The following is a 17,088-nucleotide window of genomic DNA, read 5'->3' as shown; positions in this document are numbered from 1 at the left end:
ATAGTTTACCAAGTGCAAACTAAATATAGGCTATAGGCTACATACATAAACACGCATACATATAGAGACATACACAGCTATATTCAGCATATGTAAAATGCTCTTCGCAATTTTGCCATTAAGAAAAAAATTACACAATATATAGAAATAATATATAGAAATATATCAAATCATTATTGAATAGCTGTCATTCATCTTACATAATGATACTAATGCATTCGACTTTTATATAAAAGAAGTGCAAAAGTCGATTTTTTTCTTGTGGTTTTGTTAATCAGTAAATCCTCGCCAGACGTTGTGAGCTTTTATTTTGAAAGAGACCTCGCCTCTGCTCCGGTGTGAATGTGAATTATGTGTGTGAATGACACACCTGTCTCCAGTAGCTTCTATAGGCCCAGACAGCTCATGAATATTCATGACACATTTGAACATGAGCTCTTGTGTAAATCTGAAATATTAAAATTTAAAACAATAAAACACACAAAGTCTTTATTTTTCAAAACTGCAAGTACAGTATTGAAAGGCAATTAGGATATATATATGTGTGTGTGTGTGTTTATGTATGTTTATATATATATATACACACATACATACACATATATAGTAAAAGTAAGTTAATGTAATCAGGAACATGTACTCAAAGTTTTCAAAGTAAAAGTACCAATCCAGAAAAATCTAAAAAAAAAAAAAAAAATCTAAAAACAACCTAAACTAAATTAAACTTGAACAATTTTAATGTTTAGCAAAATATTTGCAAAATATTTCGTTTTCTGTCAATTGACTAATTGCTTAAGCTTTTACTCAATTGTATTAAGTAATTAGAGTTTTCAGTTAAATTTAGTAGAGTAAAAAGTAGAATATTTCCTTCTCGAATGTTGTGGAGTAAAAGTATAAAGTGACCTGAAAGGAAATTCATCAAGTAAAGTACCTCAAACTTGCTTTTCAAATATAGTACTTATGTAAATGTACTCGACACCACTGTTAGCACGATATATTTGATGTAAAATTCTGAGATGTACTTATTTAGCCTAAAGTACAACCAGTAGTTCTAAGGGGTCTTGCTCTCTGAGCCTCAGCAGCTGATGTGGACCAAAAAGTGCTCATTAATTTAGAATACTTGTCCTAATTATTCTCACTTTTCAAAAACTTTTTCCTTGTAATATATCAACTAGTTTCCAGTGTCTTATCCTCTTGTGATAATGAAAAAAGAAAAGCTAAAGATCAATCTTTAGCAGTTGATTCAGTCTGTTAGCCCTCAAGAGGTCATGATCTGAGCAGTAACAGAGCCACTGACCCAGAGGACTGACGCTCATAAAACACAGCAGCCTGAGCTGCTATCATCCATTACGTGGAGGCTTCGGCTGGTTTGGAGGGTGACGATCCGCCTGCAGGAGCCACCTACAGAAGTAGGTCATGCTCGGGCTGTCCTGGGTGATTAGCGTCAGCGTGCTCGGAGCAGCATATAGACTGAAGCAGCACCATCAGAGTGCAGAAGCAACAGAAGCAATGAGAGTGTTTTATCATGCTTTTTTTTAAACATGCTTCGCCTTACATGTTGTCATGTGATGCCACATAGTGCAGTGCTGTGATTGGTCAGTCTGAGGGCTCGTTAGTGGGAAGGAAGACACTCATGAATGAACCGCTTCTATTTTTTATTTAAAGAGACACTGAACAAAGATTTAGCTATGCAAGAAACACTTTCGCCCAATGGATGGATGAGGAAACTGCATACAGTGTTGGGGAGGGGCCATGGTCATTCGTGTGAAAGCTGCTCTGTGGCAACATATTAAATCCAAATGAATTCAGTTCAAAAGACAATAGACAATAGACAATAAAACAAGATAATATCAATAAAATGAAAAAAAAGGAAATAGAAAAAAAAAAAGATTTTAATAAAGGTGGCGCCTATTCATCCCAATGGAGTTGCTCACTTGGCACATGCACCCAAAAAGTTTTTTAGCTTTTGGGTTTACTTTCTGAAGTTGTGTTTCTCAAAGCTGACCCCGCTCACGAGTTCCACCTCGGCTCATAGACTTTACATTGTGATAACTACACAGATTTTTAAGTCACTCTTCTCAGCATGAGGAAAGTTTTACAAAAATTAAACAACTATGGATCAAATAATTTAGACGAAAAGATGCATGAAGGAATCTTCGAGGTGTCCTGTCAACAGTTTTACAGTCTCTTACAATAGAGGTGTATGGGGAAAAAGCTTTCTGGGGCACAGGGGATTTTTCTTGTTGTAATAACGCAAAAATGAGTGGTAAAAATAAATCAAATCTCAAATTTATTAATAAAGCACATTTCAAAACTACAGCAGCTGACTAAAGAGCTGTACACTGCAAAAATAGCAAAAACTATTTAAAAAAAACAACACAGACGATAAAAGTAATAATAATCTCAATGATAGGAAATAACATGGGAAACGCAGAGACCATATAAACAGTGCAGTAGAAACAGATAGACAAAAGGATAATAATTTAGAAAGGCAACACTCAGTTGAGTTAAAAGCTAGACAATGATCTTTAAAACAGGATTTAAAGATAGGCAGTGTAGGGGCCAGCCTAACACGTCAAGGCAACTTGTTAAATGAACTATGAAGGAACAATTAATTCACCTTCCACGGAAATCCGTCTGTAGACTGAGCTCTAGCACTCATGACTTCTGTTTTGGTTATTTGGGTTAACTGACCCTTTAGGGGTTATTTTGTCTCATGCTTTTCTAAAAAATAAAACACCCACTGGTTGGAGTCTGTAATTATTTTAACAAACAGAGACGATGTTCATAAAAATAAGCTTCTGTGGGATCAAAGGAGAGAGAGAGACAGAGAAATAAAAAACACTTTGAGTTATCTCATACTCGTTTCAAGAAAGCATACGAAGAGCTGACAGTAACAGGAAGAGAGACAGCGTGTCAGGGTGGGGCTAGTGTATGACTGTCACATGCCATCCCAAAAGTCACTTTGAACCAACACAACAGCAGAGCAACAGGATATTGACCACACACACACACACACACACACACACACACACACACACACACACACACACACACACACACACACACACACACACACAGAGCCTCTGGTATGTGTAACTCTGTTCTCACTTTAAAGAATGATGCTGGAAGACGGATATTTACACATACCAGACATCAGCAAAGAACAGAGGGTCATTTCTCAAAATATCCCCCATGGTCGGGGTCACTGCGGACACACACAGACCCTGCAGAAAAGATCCAGAGAATTTCTATACAACCAGACTACTGAGAGAATAATCAGTACAATCAGGGCCTGAAAAAAACAGACAGAAGGAGCAAAGAAACCAAGAAAACATAAACATTCAGAAGCACCAAAATGGTTTTGACATCAATCTGAAGAGAAACAATTTCAGATCATACTGAAATCATGCAAAGCAGAAAGTTTGGATTAAAGGTCTCATAGAGAGGCCATACTCTGAAAGCCACGCCCACCCAGGGGGAAACTGTCAGCGCCACAATTTGCTAACAAGGGCTAAAGTGCTAAGAAAATGTCTGTAGCTCACTAAAAACATTAGAAATCAGCATATCAATAATTATTTCAGCACCTTATGTCTCCCAGAGAGAAAAAGTAATAGTTAACTTCAACTTCTACAGTTTGCCTGGTCAAATTAGTAAAATACTTGCTGCTCACTGCATACTGTTTGGTTGTTTACCTGATGTTTCTTGCATGAAACTTGCAAAAAACTTCTGAAAATGGGTTCCATAGTGTCATTTTTTGAGAACGTAACCCCTTCTGTCGCCGTGTAAACTGGCAATGTGTGGATTCTGTGAGAATGGTGACATCACAGACACACTTGGTCTTCTTCTATGGTGTGACAATACAGACTTACACCACCAACTATTGTTATCATATGAATACAAATTCCCAACCATTTCCAGCCATTCTGTCTGCTGGTCCCTCTCTTCTCTTTCCACTTCTGTCCTATTAAAAGCTCAGTTTTTCAGTTCAGCAGCTTACAAAAACTTTATTATGGGTTCTTAAGACTATTGGTAGTACATCCCATCTCAGAGAGCTGTTAGACATTTTTCTGTTGTTTGCCAGCAGTTAGAAATGTCCAGCAGGCACTGTCACCCAATGCAAAGTCAATGGAGAGCGATGGATCGTTTTTCCCCCCGTGCAGACTTAAATGTGCTTTGTTTCTATATAATTCTTATTTTCAGCAAATCAATGTCCACTGCTTATAGTAAATGTGAGAGACGGATGTCACTCACCTTTGGTGTGAAGGGACAGACAACAAATGTTTTTAAAGAGACACACAAGAAGTTTAATGATGCCAGTGTGGACACATAGCAATATAATCTGCTAGTTTGCAAAGGCTTTACCTAGGAAATCTAGAAAAATTACAACAAATGAGAAGAACATTATGACAATACAGATGGAAATGTTAGCATGCTAAAAAAAAAAAGTGTAACACATAAACAACATAATGAAGGTTTTCAAACATTAGCAATATCAAAAGAAACTGAACTATTATTACTTTAAAATACACATAAAGCATGTTGTTAATGTTTGGTTTAAATGATTTGTGTTGATGACATGACCGATTTTAAAAAGAACAGTTGTGTTCCTGCTTTCTAACATGGTTCTTTCCATTTTGTCTGATGTCTTTTTTCGACATGTAAGACTGAAGTCCGAGACTTTCAGCGCCAAAGAGCTCATTTAGTGCAAATACATTTTCATCTGTCACTTCTGAGCAGTCAGGAACAATCTACATTACCTCATCTTGATATAAAATTCACCTCAAAATAAATACGTGAATCTGTTTCTGTCAGATGTTTTCAGCATGGTTTCAAATACAGATTTCTTCCGTTTGTCCTCACTGTGAGAGCTTTATCACTTTTTGGTGCCATCTGAAAATTTCAGTAAATGTGACACTAGTTTTAATACTATGAGTTTGCCTGGGTCATGGAAAGCTTAAATTTGACCTCATATACAAAACAAAAGAATATTTTTTATTTAAAAAATGTCAATAATTTAAAATATCTCCACATTTGAGTCAATAATTTGTAACGTGGCAAAGGCTGCGAGTAACCGGTGAAAGATGATGAAGGGTGTGTTTCACCAGCTGTTGTGTAACTAAATTGAGATTCAGGTGATTGTTTTACACCACTGGTAATTTACACATTAAACTGGAGGGGGGCAGGGTGAGGCAACGTCTTATATTTTCATTCATTAAAGGGATAGTTCAGATTTTCTGAAATTGGGTTGTATGGGGTACTTATACAGTAGATGTCAGTTGACACGTCCACAGTTTAAAGAAGCAGGCTGACAGACATGTAAGCTAAGCAATGTTCTGTTGTGGACGAGTTAGTGATAAAATGTATTTTAGCTAAATAAAAAAGTCCCACCTCAAACAATCAACATCAGTTTGAGTGTATGCTGTACTGAGAGTATTTTCACTGCTATACATTACTGTCACATAGCGATTTCTGACGGGGAACTGAAGCCGTTTTATTGCTTTCTCCAAAGCCAGATTTCACTGAGGAAAACGCTGATTTAAACATGCTGAACCCAGGAGCTGCTGGTCTAACACTAATTTGGTCACTTATTTTTTTTTTGTCATATTGTGTGACTTTGATCTTTAAAAGGGTTAGTTTGTATTCACCAAAGTCACACAGTAACACAAACTAACTAAATGATCCAGACAGCGGTGGATCATCAGCTCCTGTGTTCAGCAAGCTGAAATGACTGTTTTTTTAAGTGGAGTCTGGTGGCTTTGCCGAAAGAATAGATGGGCAACTCAAGTTTTGAAAATATTCTTAATATGGCATATACGTAATGTGTTCTAGATATCTTTTAGGGTAAACCAAAAAATAAAAAACATTTTAAAAATCCCAGAATTCATGGGCAAGTGCAAGGAATGTCAGCAAAGGTTCAAGAGATCTCACAAAAGTGCATCTAATTTTTACAGCCTTTGATTTTTTTCCCCTACATGTCCCTTCCTACAACTTAAATGACATGCAGTTCACTATTCCCCAACACTGATGACAACAACATACAAGCTTAAACTTAAATGGTATGTGAAGTCTCAATTTGCAACATATATAGTGCACATCTACTTTCATATATGTTAAAAATACACACGTTAAAATCAAGCATGAACAGAAAAAAGTAAAGGACTAAACAAAGCAAATCCGGAAGAATTCATCTGAGTGGATCGGGTCAGTTGTACATGGTCAAGTGGAGCCACTGGAGCCAATCAGAGAACAGAAAACACAAGTTTAAGTCACCTTTGATTACAACCCTCAAAGGTTCTGCATGTATTAATAGTTATTTATTGCCACTGGGTGAATAGTTTGCAATGTAACTCAAAAATTGAGACCTTTCTGCCTTTCTTGGTTTCCTATTAGGAGTCGACAGATTATCGGCCCGGACGATTATTGGGGCTGATATTTGGCATTTTGCCGATTATATGTATCAGCGTTTTAATTTGATGATCGCAAATAAAATTAATTAATTAAAAGTGCAAAGAAAGTTTTGGCACGGAGGCACTTTTACTTTGTAAAACCTCAGGGATATATATTTTTAAATTCATTTTTATTTGAATTTTCACTTTACTTTATAAAAAAAAAGTTGCAGGGAACTGTATATGATTTTGAAAGCTTCAATTTTGATTAAACATTTGCTAAAGGCATTTAAACAAAGTTTTTTGTTGAAGTTTATTATATTACATTATTATATTACAAATTCTAAATATTTACAGAAAGATTTTCATTTTTATTGTAAATACATATTGGTTCCAAATAACGGCTATCTGTGTCATTAATTACTAATAACTGGTATTGGTATCAACCCTGAAAAAACTATATCAGCTGACTCCTATTTCCTGTGACAGCCTATGGACTGATTCAATGTAAGGGACTTGAGTCGGGTTGAGTTTCATCCAATGGAGATGATTTGCTGCAGATTGAACCCTTGACTTGAAACTCAAAGAGCTGTCGTTAAATGTTTTTAAATCCAAAATGAAAGAGTTACAGGCAGACTCTATAGGAAGTCGATGTTTTTAGCCTGTCTGGTTGTATAACTGACTTATACGACTCATAGATAGTTCTTCTGCTTTTTCTGCCCAGCATGAGCTGAAACAGTTAAACAGTCCTGACAGCGAAATGGCTCGAGTCTGTCAGTGTAAGTTTGTTGAAACTGTTGATAAACACTGGGTAGCATTAGCTATGTGGTGCTAACAGTTATTTCTGTCAGTGTGTGTGTGACTGTCACAGGCACCATGATAGTCTTAAGATAAACAGGGACAGGAGCAAGGAGGGGCTGAGTGGATCAATATGCTGTCTGCAGCTCTGCAGTAATTGGACAAAATTGTGTGGTCACGCAGAATTCATGGATATTAGCTGATTTTGCGTGAACTGTTGCGATTGCAGCATTGTGAAGTCCTGGATGGACTGAGTGAATAATAATATAAATTTCCCATTAATAGCCAATAATCTACGTGCCCGATATATTTTGTGCATCCCTATCTAATAGAAAAAGAAAGAACCTGTCAATTGTAGTCATTCTAATTATAAAAGTAAAATAAATAGCAAATGTATCACACCTGTTGCCTCTATTTCTGTATTTCTTTCATTTTTTTCAAAGTATCTAAAGCAAAAAAGAGGTTGATACCTGTTTGTAGTCAACAGTAATTCTTCCCATACCCGCCACATCATACGCCTGAAATATGTCTGCAAGAGAGAATAAAAACAATTAACAATTCAGAAGTATTTGAACTATGATGGCAAATACTTTGTCCATCCTGCACTGTCAGGTGTGTAGAGGTTACTGAGGATATCTTGGATTAGTTTGTTCAAACAAGCAACAAGTATGGTTGTTTCCAGGTGAAAGTTAGTTTTTTCACCTGATTTTGACTGAACTCTACAGATAAATGTTAATGTATAAAGGTCAGTTGCTTTAATGTTGTTTTAATGACTTCGTCAACATTTGATTATTTCCTCTTTCAGTCTAGTTTTAGTCATTCCTTTTTTTGTCACATTGTACTATTTGATTAAAGGCTAAAGTTTTCATAAATATTGTAATAATGTGCCGTTTGCCCTCTCCCGGGATCTCCCTCCCTTACGGATCATGCTCTCCAGTTTCATCAGCAGGAACAGGAAGCCGGGATAACTGATGGTCATGTCGCGCTCCGTGTATCTCAGTCCGACCAGCTGCATCACCAATTCATCCACGTAAATGCCTACAGCAGAAACACACCAGAAAAACTAACCAACGTCAGAATAAATCCTTCGTTAAACAGCTGCACTCACATTTTATCTTATTTTCTCCTGTGAGACATTGTACTACACAACTATCAGTGTTCCTCCTCACATTTTAAAATCCACACATGCACAGGAGGCAAAGGAGGAAGAAGTAAAAGTCGCAATATCTACACATAAAATTCCTTTACAAGTAAAAGTCCTGAATTCAAAAATGTCAATATTCAAATGTGTGAGCACTTAGATTTACATAACAATATATTATTTTACAAACTCAGGTTTTGTATGTAAAATGTCAATCTGAACTAAATCTGTCAAATTAATGTTGTATGATAGAGTTAGAAAGTAGCTTAAAATGGAAATACGGATGTAAAAATACTGAAGTTAATGTACCACTATTACTTATATCCCAACTGTGATGACTTAAGAAACACAAAAATATTGATTCTTGATGTAATAATTCATATGTGACTATATCTAATAGTAAATGTAAGAATTAACTTCCAGTGGTGTAAATGAGTTAAAACGTAGAAAAGAAGAGGTAAAGAGAGGTGGTGAGGCTCCCCCTGCTGGACAGATAAGTTTTCCTGATATTGAACCAGAATTATGACTTCCTCAAAAAACTTTTTTTTTTAAAGTGGTTTTGTTCTTCTTTAGGCATGAAAAAAGAGGTTAAAAAATATGTATTTTTCAGAGTTTTTCCACATGTATTTAAGTTTTCAACTGAAGAAACATAAACCAATGAAAAAAAATATATTTTATGTGAAACTACAAAATATATTTTGAATGCTATTCAGCTTGTGTGTTCACTTATTTGAACAAATTCTAATATTATTATAATGCAACTCTAAAGCGCTGAATGTTGCTCCTGACTCCACAGCCTCTCTCTTCTCTCCTTCCACTCCTCCCTCCTGTAGGCCAATCCTCCCTCATTCATCTCCCTCCTGATGACTCCTCAGCCCCCCAACACACCTCTCCTTGTGGAACTGTATATTTTTTTCCAATGAAAATGTTCTACAAAAATTACCAAATATTGCTTGTTTCAAAAACAGCATGTTGAAAATTAACTAAGATAAATCAATTATTTAAAGTCCTAAAATTAACTGCAGATGAAGAATTTCCAAGAACAACGAAGCTGCAGAAGCAGTATTAACTGTTAATAAAGCCAGAAATATATGGTGTCCAGTTTAGCAGACAGATGATTAATCAGAATTTCTTACCAACATAAAATCAATACTTCGAAATTATTTTGACAACGTTCTTACTCCTTTGATGTTGCTTGACGTTATAAAATTGTATTTACCTGCAAGGGTCTCCTGTTAAAGATGGACTGGCAAGATAATTCTGAGCTGCGCAACTTTTCTTGCATTCTGTCGGCCATCTTGATTTTAAAAGATTTGGGTTGCACTACCAACACCTGGCCAGTAGGTGGCAGTGTATGGGTGACGCACTAGGGTTCACTGTAGTGATTTACATGCAACTATAGCACAAACCTCATGCATTTACAAGAAAATGGCTTTTGAATTGCTGTCTGCTGCAGTGACCATTATGTGTGAAACGGTTAATAGTTGTGCGTGTGTTCAGCAAAAGCTGATTGGTGCAGCTGAGAAATGTTTCCAGTGTGAATGAACTGTTTCTGCGTCCTTAGTCCTACCTGCTGCGTTCAGAGCAGGGGCGACCTCTTTGTACTCCAGGTGCTTTGTTTTGTTCTTGTCAAACACCAGGAAGATATCCTGTGGAGAGATTAAAAAACAACTACTGAATGCATGAAAAAATGACATGATAAAAGGCCACAACACCTCTCCTACATATCAGCAAAACACAGTCTTTGTGTTTTTTTCCCCCCTTTTTTGTTATTTTGCATCTCTTTGTAGTGGTTACTCATCTTTTTGTCGTCTGCGTCTCATAGTAGTCATGTTGTGTCTTACTGAGGTCATTTTGTGTCCTCTCCTGCTCGGTACAATTACTTTCATTACCATTATTTTCTGGATTGATCCAAAAGTTGTTTGGCCTGGAAAATGTCAGAAAATGTTGAAATTGTGTCTAAGATCACATCCTCAAATGTCTTGTTTTGTTCAAGGTACATATTCAGATATTCAGTTTACTATCTTAGAAGAGCAAAGACACCAGTAAATAATCCAGGACTCCTACACATATTCATAGACAAAATTCCAAAACTATTCCACGACTTTTCCAAGACCCTTAATAATTATTATTTTTCTTTAATTAATAATAATAATTTTTTTTCTTGTCCCACACATAATTTCAGGTAGCTGGGAAAGGCAGTACGGAAAATGAAGAAATCTATGTCATGGTAAACAAAATGTCACAAATCAACATGTTAGAGCGCCAGAAAATTAAGTTGCTGTTACGTGGAAGGTTATCCACAAAACTGCAAAGTTCATTACACAACGAAATTTCAATGCATTTTTACAAAACTTTTCAATGATTTTTTACAAATTCTATGACTTTTCCAGGCCTGGGAAATGTGAAATTCATTGACTTTTCCATGTTTTTCATAACTATGGGATCCCTGATAATCACATTTAAGAAGCTGGAATCAGCCAAAACAACTCAGCGCTATCAATTATCAAATTAGTAAGAGATTAATTTAATAACTGATAACTAATTGATTAATAAGTGTAGCTCTTGACATTTTGTAGATGGATGCCAAAGTGGCTCCTGTGCCTGTGCTGGTTCAGGACTCCATCCGACAACTTGTGCTCATTTTACTCATTAGATTAAGCTCAATAATGAACTGATTTCTGAAGCAAAATGATTTGAGGTGGTGAACACATGAAGCCAGTTTCATGATGAAAGTAAGAGAGTATGCTGCATTATTTGAGAAAATGTTGCCCAATTATTTTTGCTTCATATGAGGGATTTGTGGAAATCTTCCGAGCAACATGACACCAAAGCCTGGATGTTGATTCCTTTATTTCGGTCTCTTAAAATGATTAATAACTTTGCAAAGCTGAGACAAGCAGGATATTGAGGGAGTAACGATCTCCAGCTGGAACATCTACACACAGGCAGCTTCCACTTCAACCATCATGTCAATAGTGTTGTTGTTTTTTGGGGGGCTGAAGAAATTAGAACACGAATTAACATCAATTACTTGGGGAAGGGACACTTTTACCCAAATGTTTATGTCAACATGAAACATGACTTTTTGGGTCAAGTTAAAAAGGAAATTACTTTGGAAAACAATGGAAACTGGAAAACAGTGAACATGTGTTATCGTATTCGTACTGAAATAAGTTTGTGAATTATTATTTGATTGGATGTTGTAAACGTTTTTGGTTTCTCTATTCAGATCTGCATGATGTTAAAGCCCTTAAATTATTTTAAAAAAGAAGTTTATCAATCTTGAGATTTTAGTAATTCTTTTTTTTTTTTTAATTAATTTTTTTATTGACATTCAGAATCAGATATACAGAGTCAGACGTTCAGAAACAGACATTTACATCTGGGACATCATTTGGGCGTATATCTAGTTTCCGTTGTCTGCCTCAAATGTCCGGAAAAAAGGAAAAAGGAAGAAAAAAAAAATTGTATATGTATATATATATATATATATATATATATATACATACAACATATATACTTACATACGCACATACACACCCATACATACATACATATACATACATACCCGCACATATGTATATCTTTCTTTTCCTTAAACATTAACACTAACATAAACATGGGGTGTTTTCTGTTGAAATATTACAGTTAAATAAATAATTAATCCAGTGCGTCTTTATATGGTCAAAAAATGAAAATAAAATAAATATAAAAAAAAAGAACCTTAAATAAAAGAGGGGCGTTTCAGGGAGATATATATTTTCCATTGCTTCCAGATGTCATCGAACTTAGATTGCTGAAGCCTCATTGAGAAAGTGATTCTTTCCATAACGAAAATCTCATAAATGATATCATACCATTCATCTATAGTTGGGGTGTCTGGCTTCAGCCATTTTTTTGTTATTGCTTTTCTAGCAGCTAGACTCAGTATTCCGATTAAATATTTACTCTTCACACTTACATTAGCTGACAGTACAAGTCCAAAAAGAAGTTCATCCCAGTTAAATGAAATGTCAGTTCCAAATATTATTACTAGTTCTGAATAAATCTTACGCCAAAAAGTATTTATTTTTGGACAAGCCCAAAACAAATGATAATGATTAGTCTCCTGGGAATGACACAACCTCCAGCAGCTGGCAGATCCTGCCTGGTAGCTGTGTTGAGCTGGTGTAGTGAAATACCTAATGAGACATTTCCAGCCGAATGATCTCCATGTGTTTGAGCTTGATATCTTCCATTGAAATTCACAATATTTTAACCAAATATCTTCCAGGAGGCATTTGTTAGTTTCTCTGTCCCATTTTTGTTTTATGTATATGGTGTTCGTTATTTTTATCTCCTGTAGTCCTCTATAAAGTTTAGAGATGACCTTACGTATGGAATCTGACCTATATGCACTAATGAACACTTTTAATAAACCGTTATCAAAAGCCTTTTGACTATTCAACATAGAGCTATTTAGGTGGTGGCGTACCTGAAGGAATCTGAAAAAATCACTATTATTAAGTCCATGAAGTCTTTTCAACATCTGAAAGCTCTTCAATACTGTCTGGCTGAAAAAGGTACAGTATGAGGAGAGACCCCGGCTAACCCATCCTCTATAGTTGGCATCCATCTTATTTGGGGCAAAATCCGAATCATAACAACACCATTTTAGGATCTTTACTTCTTCCAGCATATTATTTCTAGTCGTTATGCTCGTCCATGTTTTTAAAGATATGTTAATCCATTTATTTCCTTTTTCCATCAAGCTTTTAAGTAGTCTTTTATCTCCTAATCTTGCTTGAATTGGTATCGTTCCTGATATGTTTTCCTCAATTTCCTTCCATCTCGCTTTGTAATCTGAGACACACCAACAAAACAGGACCCTCAGCTGGGCTGATAGATAGTAGTCTTTTAGGCAAGGAAGAGACAGTCCCCCTTTGATCTTTGGCAGTTGAAGAGTTTTAAACCTTATCCTCGTTTTTTTCCCCTGCCATATGTATTGGGATATTAATTTGTCCCATTCATGGAATAGTTTATCGTTAATTTCAATTGGGAGGGTCTGGAATAAGTATAGTATCCTTGGCAAGATGTTTATTTTAACCGATTCAATCCTTGATTCAAAATTTAATATTGGGATAAGGTTCCATCTCTTTATATCTTCCTTTAATCTTTGATTTAGCTTTCCAAAATTTAAACTGTACAAGTTTGATAAATCCTTTGGGATGTTGACCCCCAGATACTTTATATATTCTAGAGTCCAATTTAGTTGAATCCTGGAGGTGATGTTTTGGCTGGGTTTATAATTAAAACTTAGTAATTGAGTCTTTTGGATATTTAATTTGTAACCTGAAACTGAGCCAAAGGTATTTAGACAAGATATCAGTTGCAGAATTGAACTTTCGGGGTTTGACAAACTGATTAAAACGTCATCGGCGAATAAAGAAATCTTATATTCTTGATCTAGTATTTTTATACCCGTGATATTATTGTTCTGGGTGATCCCCCGGCTTAACGGCTCTATAAACAGAGCGAACAACAGTGGGCTCAATGGGCAGCCTTGCCTGGTTCCTCTTTCCAGTCCAAAAGAATTTGATATTGCTCCATTTATTTTTACTCTAGCTTTTGGTTCATTGTATAGTGCTTTAATAGTATTAATAAACGTTTGATGAAATCCATATTTGCCTAATGTTCGAAATAAAAACTCCCAGTTAACGAGGTCAAAAGCCTTCTCTGCATCTAGGCTTAGCATTACTGCTTCAAGTTTGTTCTTATTTATTTGTTCAACCACGTGTAGTGTTCGGCGAATATTATCTTGTGTCTGTCTTTGCTGAATAAAACCTGTTTGGTCTAGGCTTATTATTTGAGGAAGAATAATGTCGATTCTTTTTGCCAGAATGTGTGTAAAGATCTTATAGTCTTGATTCAAAACACTTATAGGCCGATAACTTGCACAGTCTGACTTGTCTTTTCCCTGATTCGGTATTACCGAGATTAGTGCTTCTTTCCAAGAGAGAGGAGTAATGCCAGTTTTAAGCACCTGGTTAAATGTAGTTTTCATTATAGGGGTGAGTAAATCCTTCATCTCCTTGTACCACTCCGATGGGAATCCGTCTGGTCCTGGGGCTTTATTCACCTTTAAATGTGATATTGCCTTTTTAATTTCTTCTTCTGTAATTTCACCTATTAGTGTCTTATTTTGTTCATCGCTAACTTTAGGAAGTTTTATGGAGTTTAAAAAAGTTTCTATCACTCCTCCATCTATCTAATATATCCTACTTCCAACGTCCTCACATTTTGACTTTTGAAAAGTTGATTTAAGACATTTTAATACCACACCACACCAACATCAGGGCCTTTTTTATAGATTAATGATTTTACTGCATTTTAAGACTTTTAAGGATCCACGGGAACCCTGGTTTTACTGGTGTGTTAGTAATCTTACCGTCCACCGCCTGATCTTGTCCCACAGAGTCTTGAACTCAGCCCAGTTCAGCCGAGCGTTGCCTGTATTCTGAAAGAAACACTGAAGTCAAGGGAAAAAAAAACAGAAAAACACCAAAAATATCAAACATAAATACACCCAGTTACCAGTTTATCAGGCACACCTGACAAAAAAACAATGCAGTTTAATAATCAATAAATCCTTCCTTTATGAAGGTCATAATGTTCAGGCTGCTACAGTTGCAGTTTGTGCTGCTGTTGAATTGTACTGCATTTACCAGTGAGGTGTTTGTTATATCATCTTACCTCAATAACATAAAAGTAGGTGGACAAAATAATAGAAACACCTGTCAGTATTTATAAATATATATATTTTTCACGACATCTATTGAATGTCTGTCCGTCCTGGAGGACGGATCCCTCCTCAGTTGCTCTTCCTGAGGTTTCTACCATTTTTTTTCCCTGTTATAGGTGTTTTTGGGGGGCGTTTCTCCTTAGGCGATGTGCGGGTCTAAGGACAGAGGAATGTTGGATTTTTGAAGGATAGATTTGCAGTCTGATTATTCTATTTTTGACCCCCTTTCAGATCCTGGATAGCTCAGTTGGTAGAGCATCAGACTTTTAATCTGAGGGTCCAGGGTTCAAGTCCCTGTTCAGGTGAGAGGAGTTTTGAAGGAACCCTGGGAAAAATATAATGGCATCTAATGGTAAGGGATGGCTGATGCTGTCGCCAGTTGAAACTTGTTCCAGTCTGACTTCTACTGGTGTTCATAGATCATGAGGACTCTGCCATTTCAACCAAAAAACTCACTCAAATAAAGCAGTTTCACTTACCCCAATGAAATCTGAGCAAATGAGCTTGATCTTTCAAAAACAATTTACTTTTCTTTGAAAAATGAAATATATATATATATATATATATATATATATATATATATATATATATATATATATATTCCATAACAGATTTTGAACCATTGAATAGTTTTTTGATTCTTAATTTTCTAAAACTTCTCTCATTTTTAAAAATATTTAGTTTTTGAACAGAATTAAACCTTTTTGCTTAGGTCTCAAAGGTTTAAATACTTGTGAAATGTGTCTGAATGCAACACAAGTTGTCCATCCAGGTATCAAAGGGTTAAAAATCCACAGCAGAAGGGATGCTAACTAAGGTGGCTGACACTAAAATGCAAATGGCCAAATCTAGAGCCAGTGTTTGGTTTGGTCTGTAGAAACATGGCCGTGCATGACAGACCCTGTAGACAAGGACCCTCTCCCTATGTAGATATAAACCACTCATTCTAAGGTAACAAAAACATGACTTTTATTTTCAGGTGATTATTCACTAAAGAAACCATACTTGTATATCTGTAATAATCAATATTTCCCAGTATATCCACTTAAATCCTACACAGTGGACCATTAACTGAGCAAATACAACAGAACATAAGTGTAAAAAGCAAAATGTTCATTACTGACTTTGTCATTAAATTCAAGTATTAGTTCATATCAAAGACAGATTTATTCTGCATGATTGTTTCTGCACAGGACTGGTTCACCTGTACTGTGCCCCTAGATTGCTGAATAACTTACCTGACTCTGAGATCTGCAATTTAAAATTACCTTCACCTGAACAGGGACTTGAACCCTGGACCCTCAGATTAAAAGTCTGATGCTCTACCGACTGAGCTATCCAGGCCCTCCTGCAGTGTAATCAATCAAGAAAATGGAATCATAGATCTAATATGGCCTGAAAGATATCTACCACTGTCAAAACTACCACTGTATCAATATTTTTCAAATGTACTGAGCTACAGCTTTAACGTGATGCAGATCTTATTATTTTTCTACACCTCTTCACTCAGTCATGTTTGGGTGATGTGTCTGCTAATATTGAAACAGTGATGAGTTGATTATGTCTTTCATGTATTTTTTTAATCTGCTGGGTGATCCTGTTCAGACATGACAGACAAATAATGAAAGACAGATAGAGTAAGCAGATATAACATTCATTTTTAAGGATACATCAGTGAGGACCACCAGGCTCTTGCAGTGCTCCAGTGACAAGTACTTCTCGCTGCCGGCCAGCGCTGAGCACAACAGGAAAGATCATCAGTGGACATTTTAACAAGCAGATATTATATACAAGTGCTATGTAAAAGAGAGAGAACAGTTATTAAAGCAGTGTTTTTCATGCTTGAATACTGCTGGTGGTTGATCGTTATCAAAGCTTTGGTGGGGTCGACAACCCCGACAAACAATCAGTGTCATGAATACTGACTTTGTTCTGTTAATCATCCTCAACCAGCTGGTTTCAGAACAGGTGGGTGAGGA

The 17,088-nt window shown here is 36.0% G+C and overlaps 1 protein-coding gene and 2 non-coding genes across 3 annotated transcripts in view; 1 reads left to right on the top strand and 2 right to left on the bottom strand.

The window, feature by feature from the left end:
- Positions 1-4,280: 4,280 nt before the first annotated feature.
- LOC121943488 (calpain-9) overlaps positions 4,281-17,088 on the bottom strand; it is a 33,201-nt gene continuing 20,393 nt past the window's right edge. Inside the window, exons 15-20 of the mRNA XM_088079247.1 lie at positions 16,780-16,844; positions 14,756-14,824; positions 9,896-9,974; positions 8,106-8,222; positions 7,655-7,713; positions 4,281-6,229 (exon numbers count right to left, since the gene is read on the bottom strand). Coding sequence (XP_087935373.1) covers positions 6,203-6,229; positions 7,655-7,713; positions 8,106-8,222; positions 9,896-9,974; positions 14,756-14,824; positions 16,780-16,844 — 416 coding nt within the window. The 3' untranslated portion in view covers positions 4,281-6,202. The remainder of the gene's footprint in view (positions 6,230-7,654; positions 7,714-8,105; positions 8,223-9,895; positions 9,975-14,755; positions 14,825-16,779; positions 16,845-17,088) is intronic.
- trnak-uuu (transfer RNA lysine (anticodon UUU)) lies at positions 15,342-15,416 on the top strand. Its single transcript has one exon. It is a non-coding gene; the product is annotated as a tRNA-Lys (tRNA).
- trnak-uuu (transfer RNA lysine (anticodon UUU)) lies at positions 16,381-16,453 on the bottom strand. The gene has a single exon. It is a non-coding gene; the product is annotated as a tRNA-Lys (tRNA).

The sequence above is a fragment of the Plectropomus leopardus genome, chromosome 6 (assembly GCF_026936395.1).
Source record: "Plectropomus leopardus strain MGB_pleo_1.0 chromosome 6, ASM2693639v1, whole genome shotgun sequence".
Classification (NCBI taxonomy): domain Eukaryota; kingdom Metazoa; phylum Chordata; class Actinopteri; order Perciformes; family Serranidae; genus Plectropomus; species Plectropomus leopardus.
Note: the sequence above shows the minus strand (reverse complement) of the source record. Positions and strands in the feature narration are given on the sequence as shown.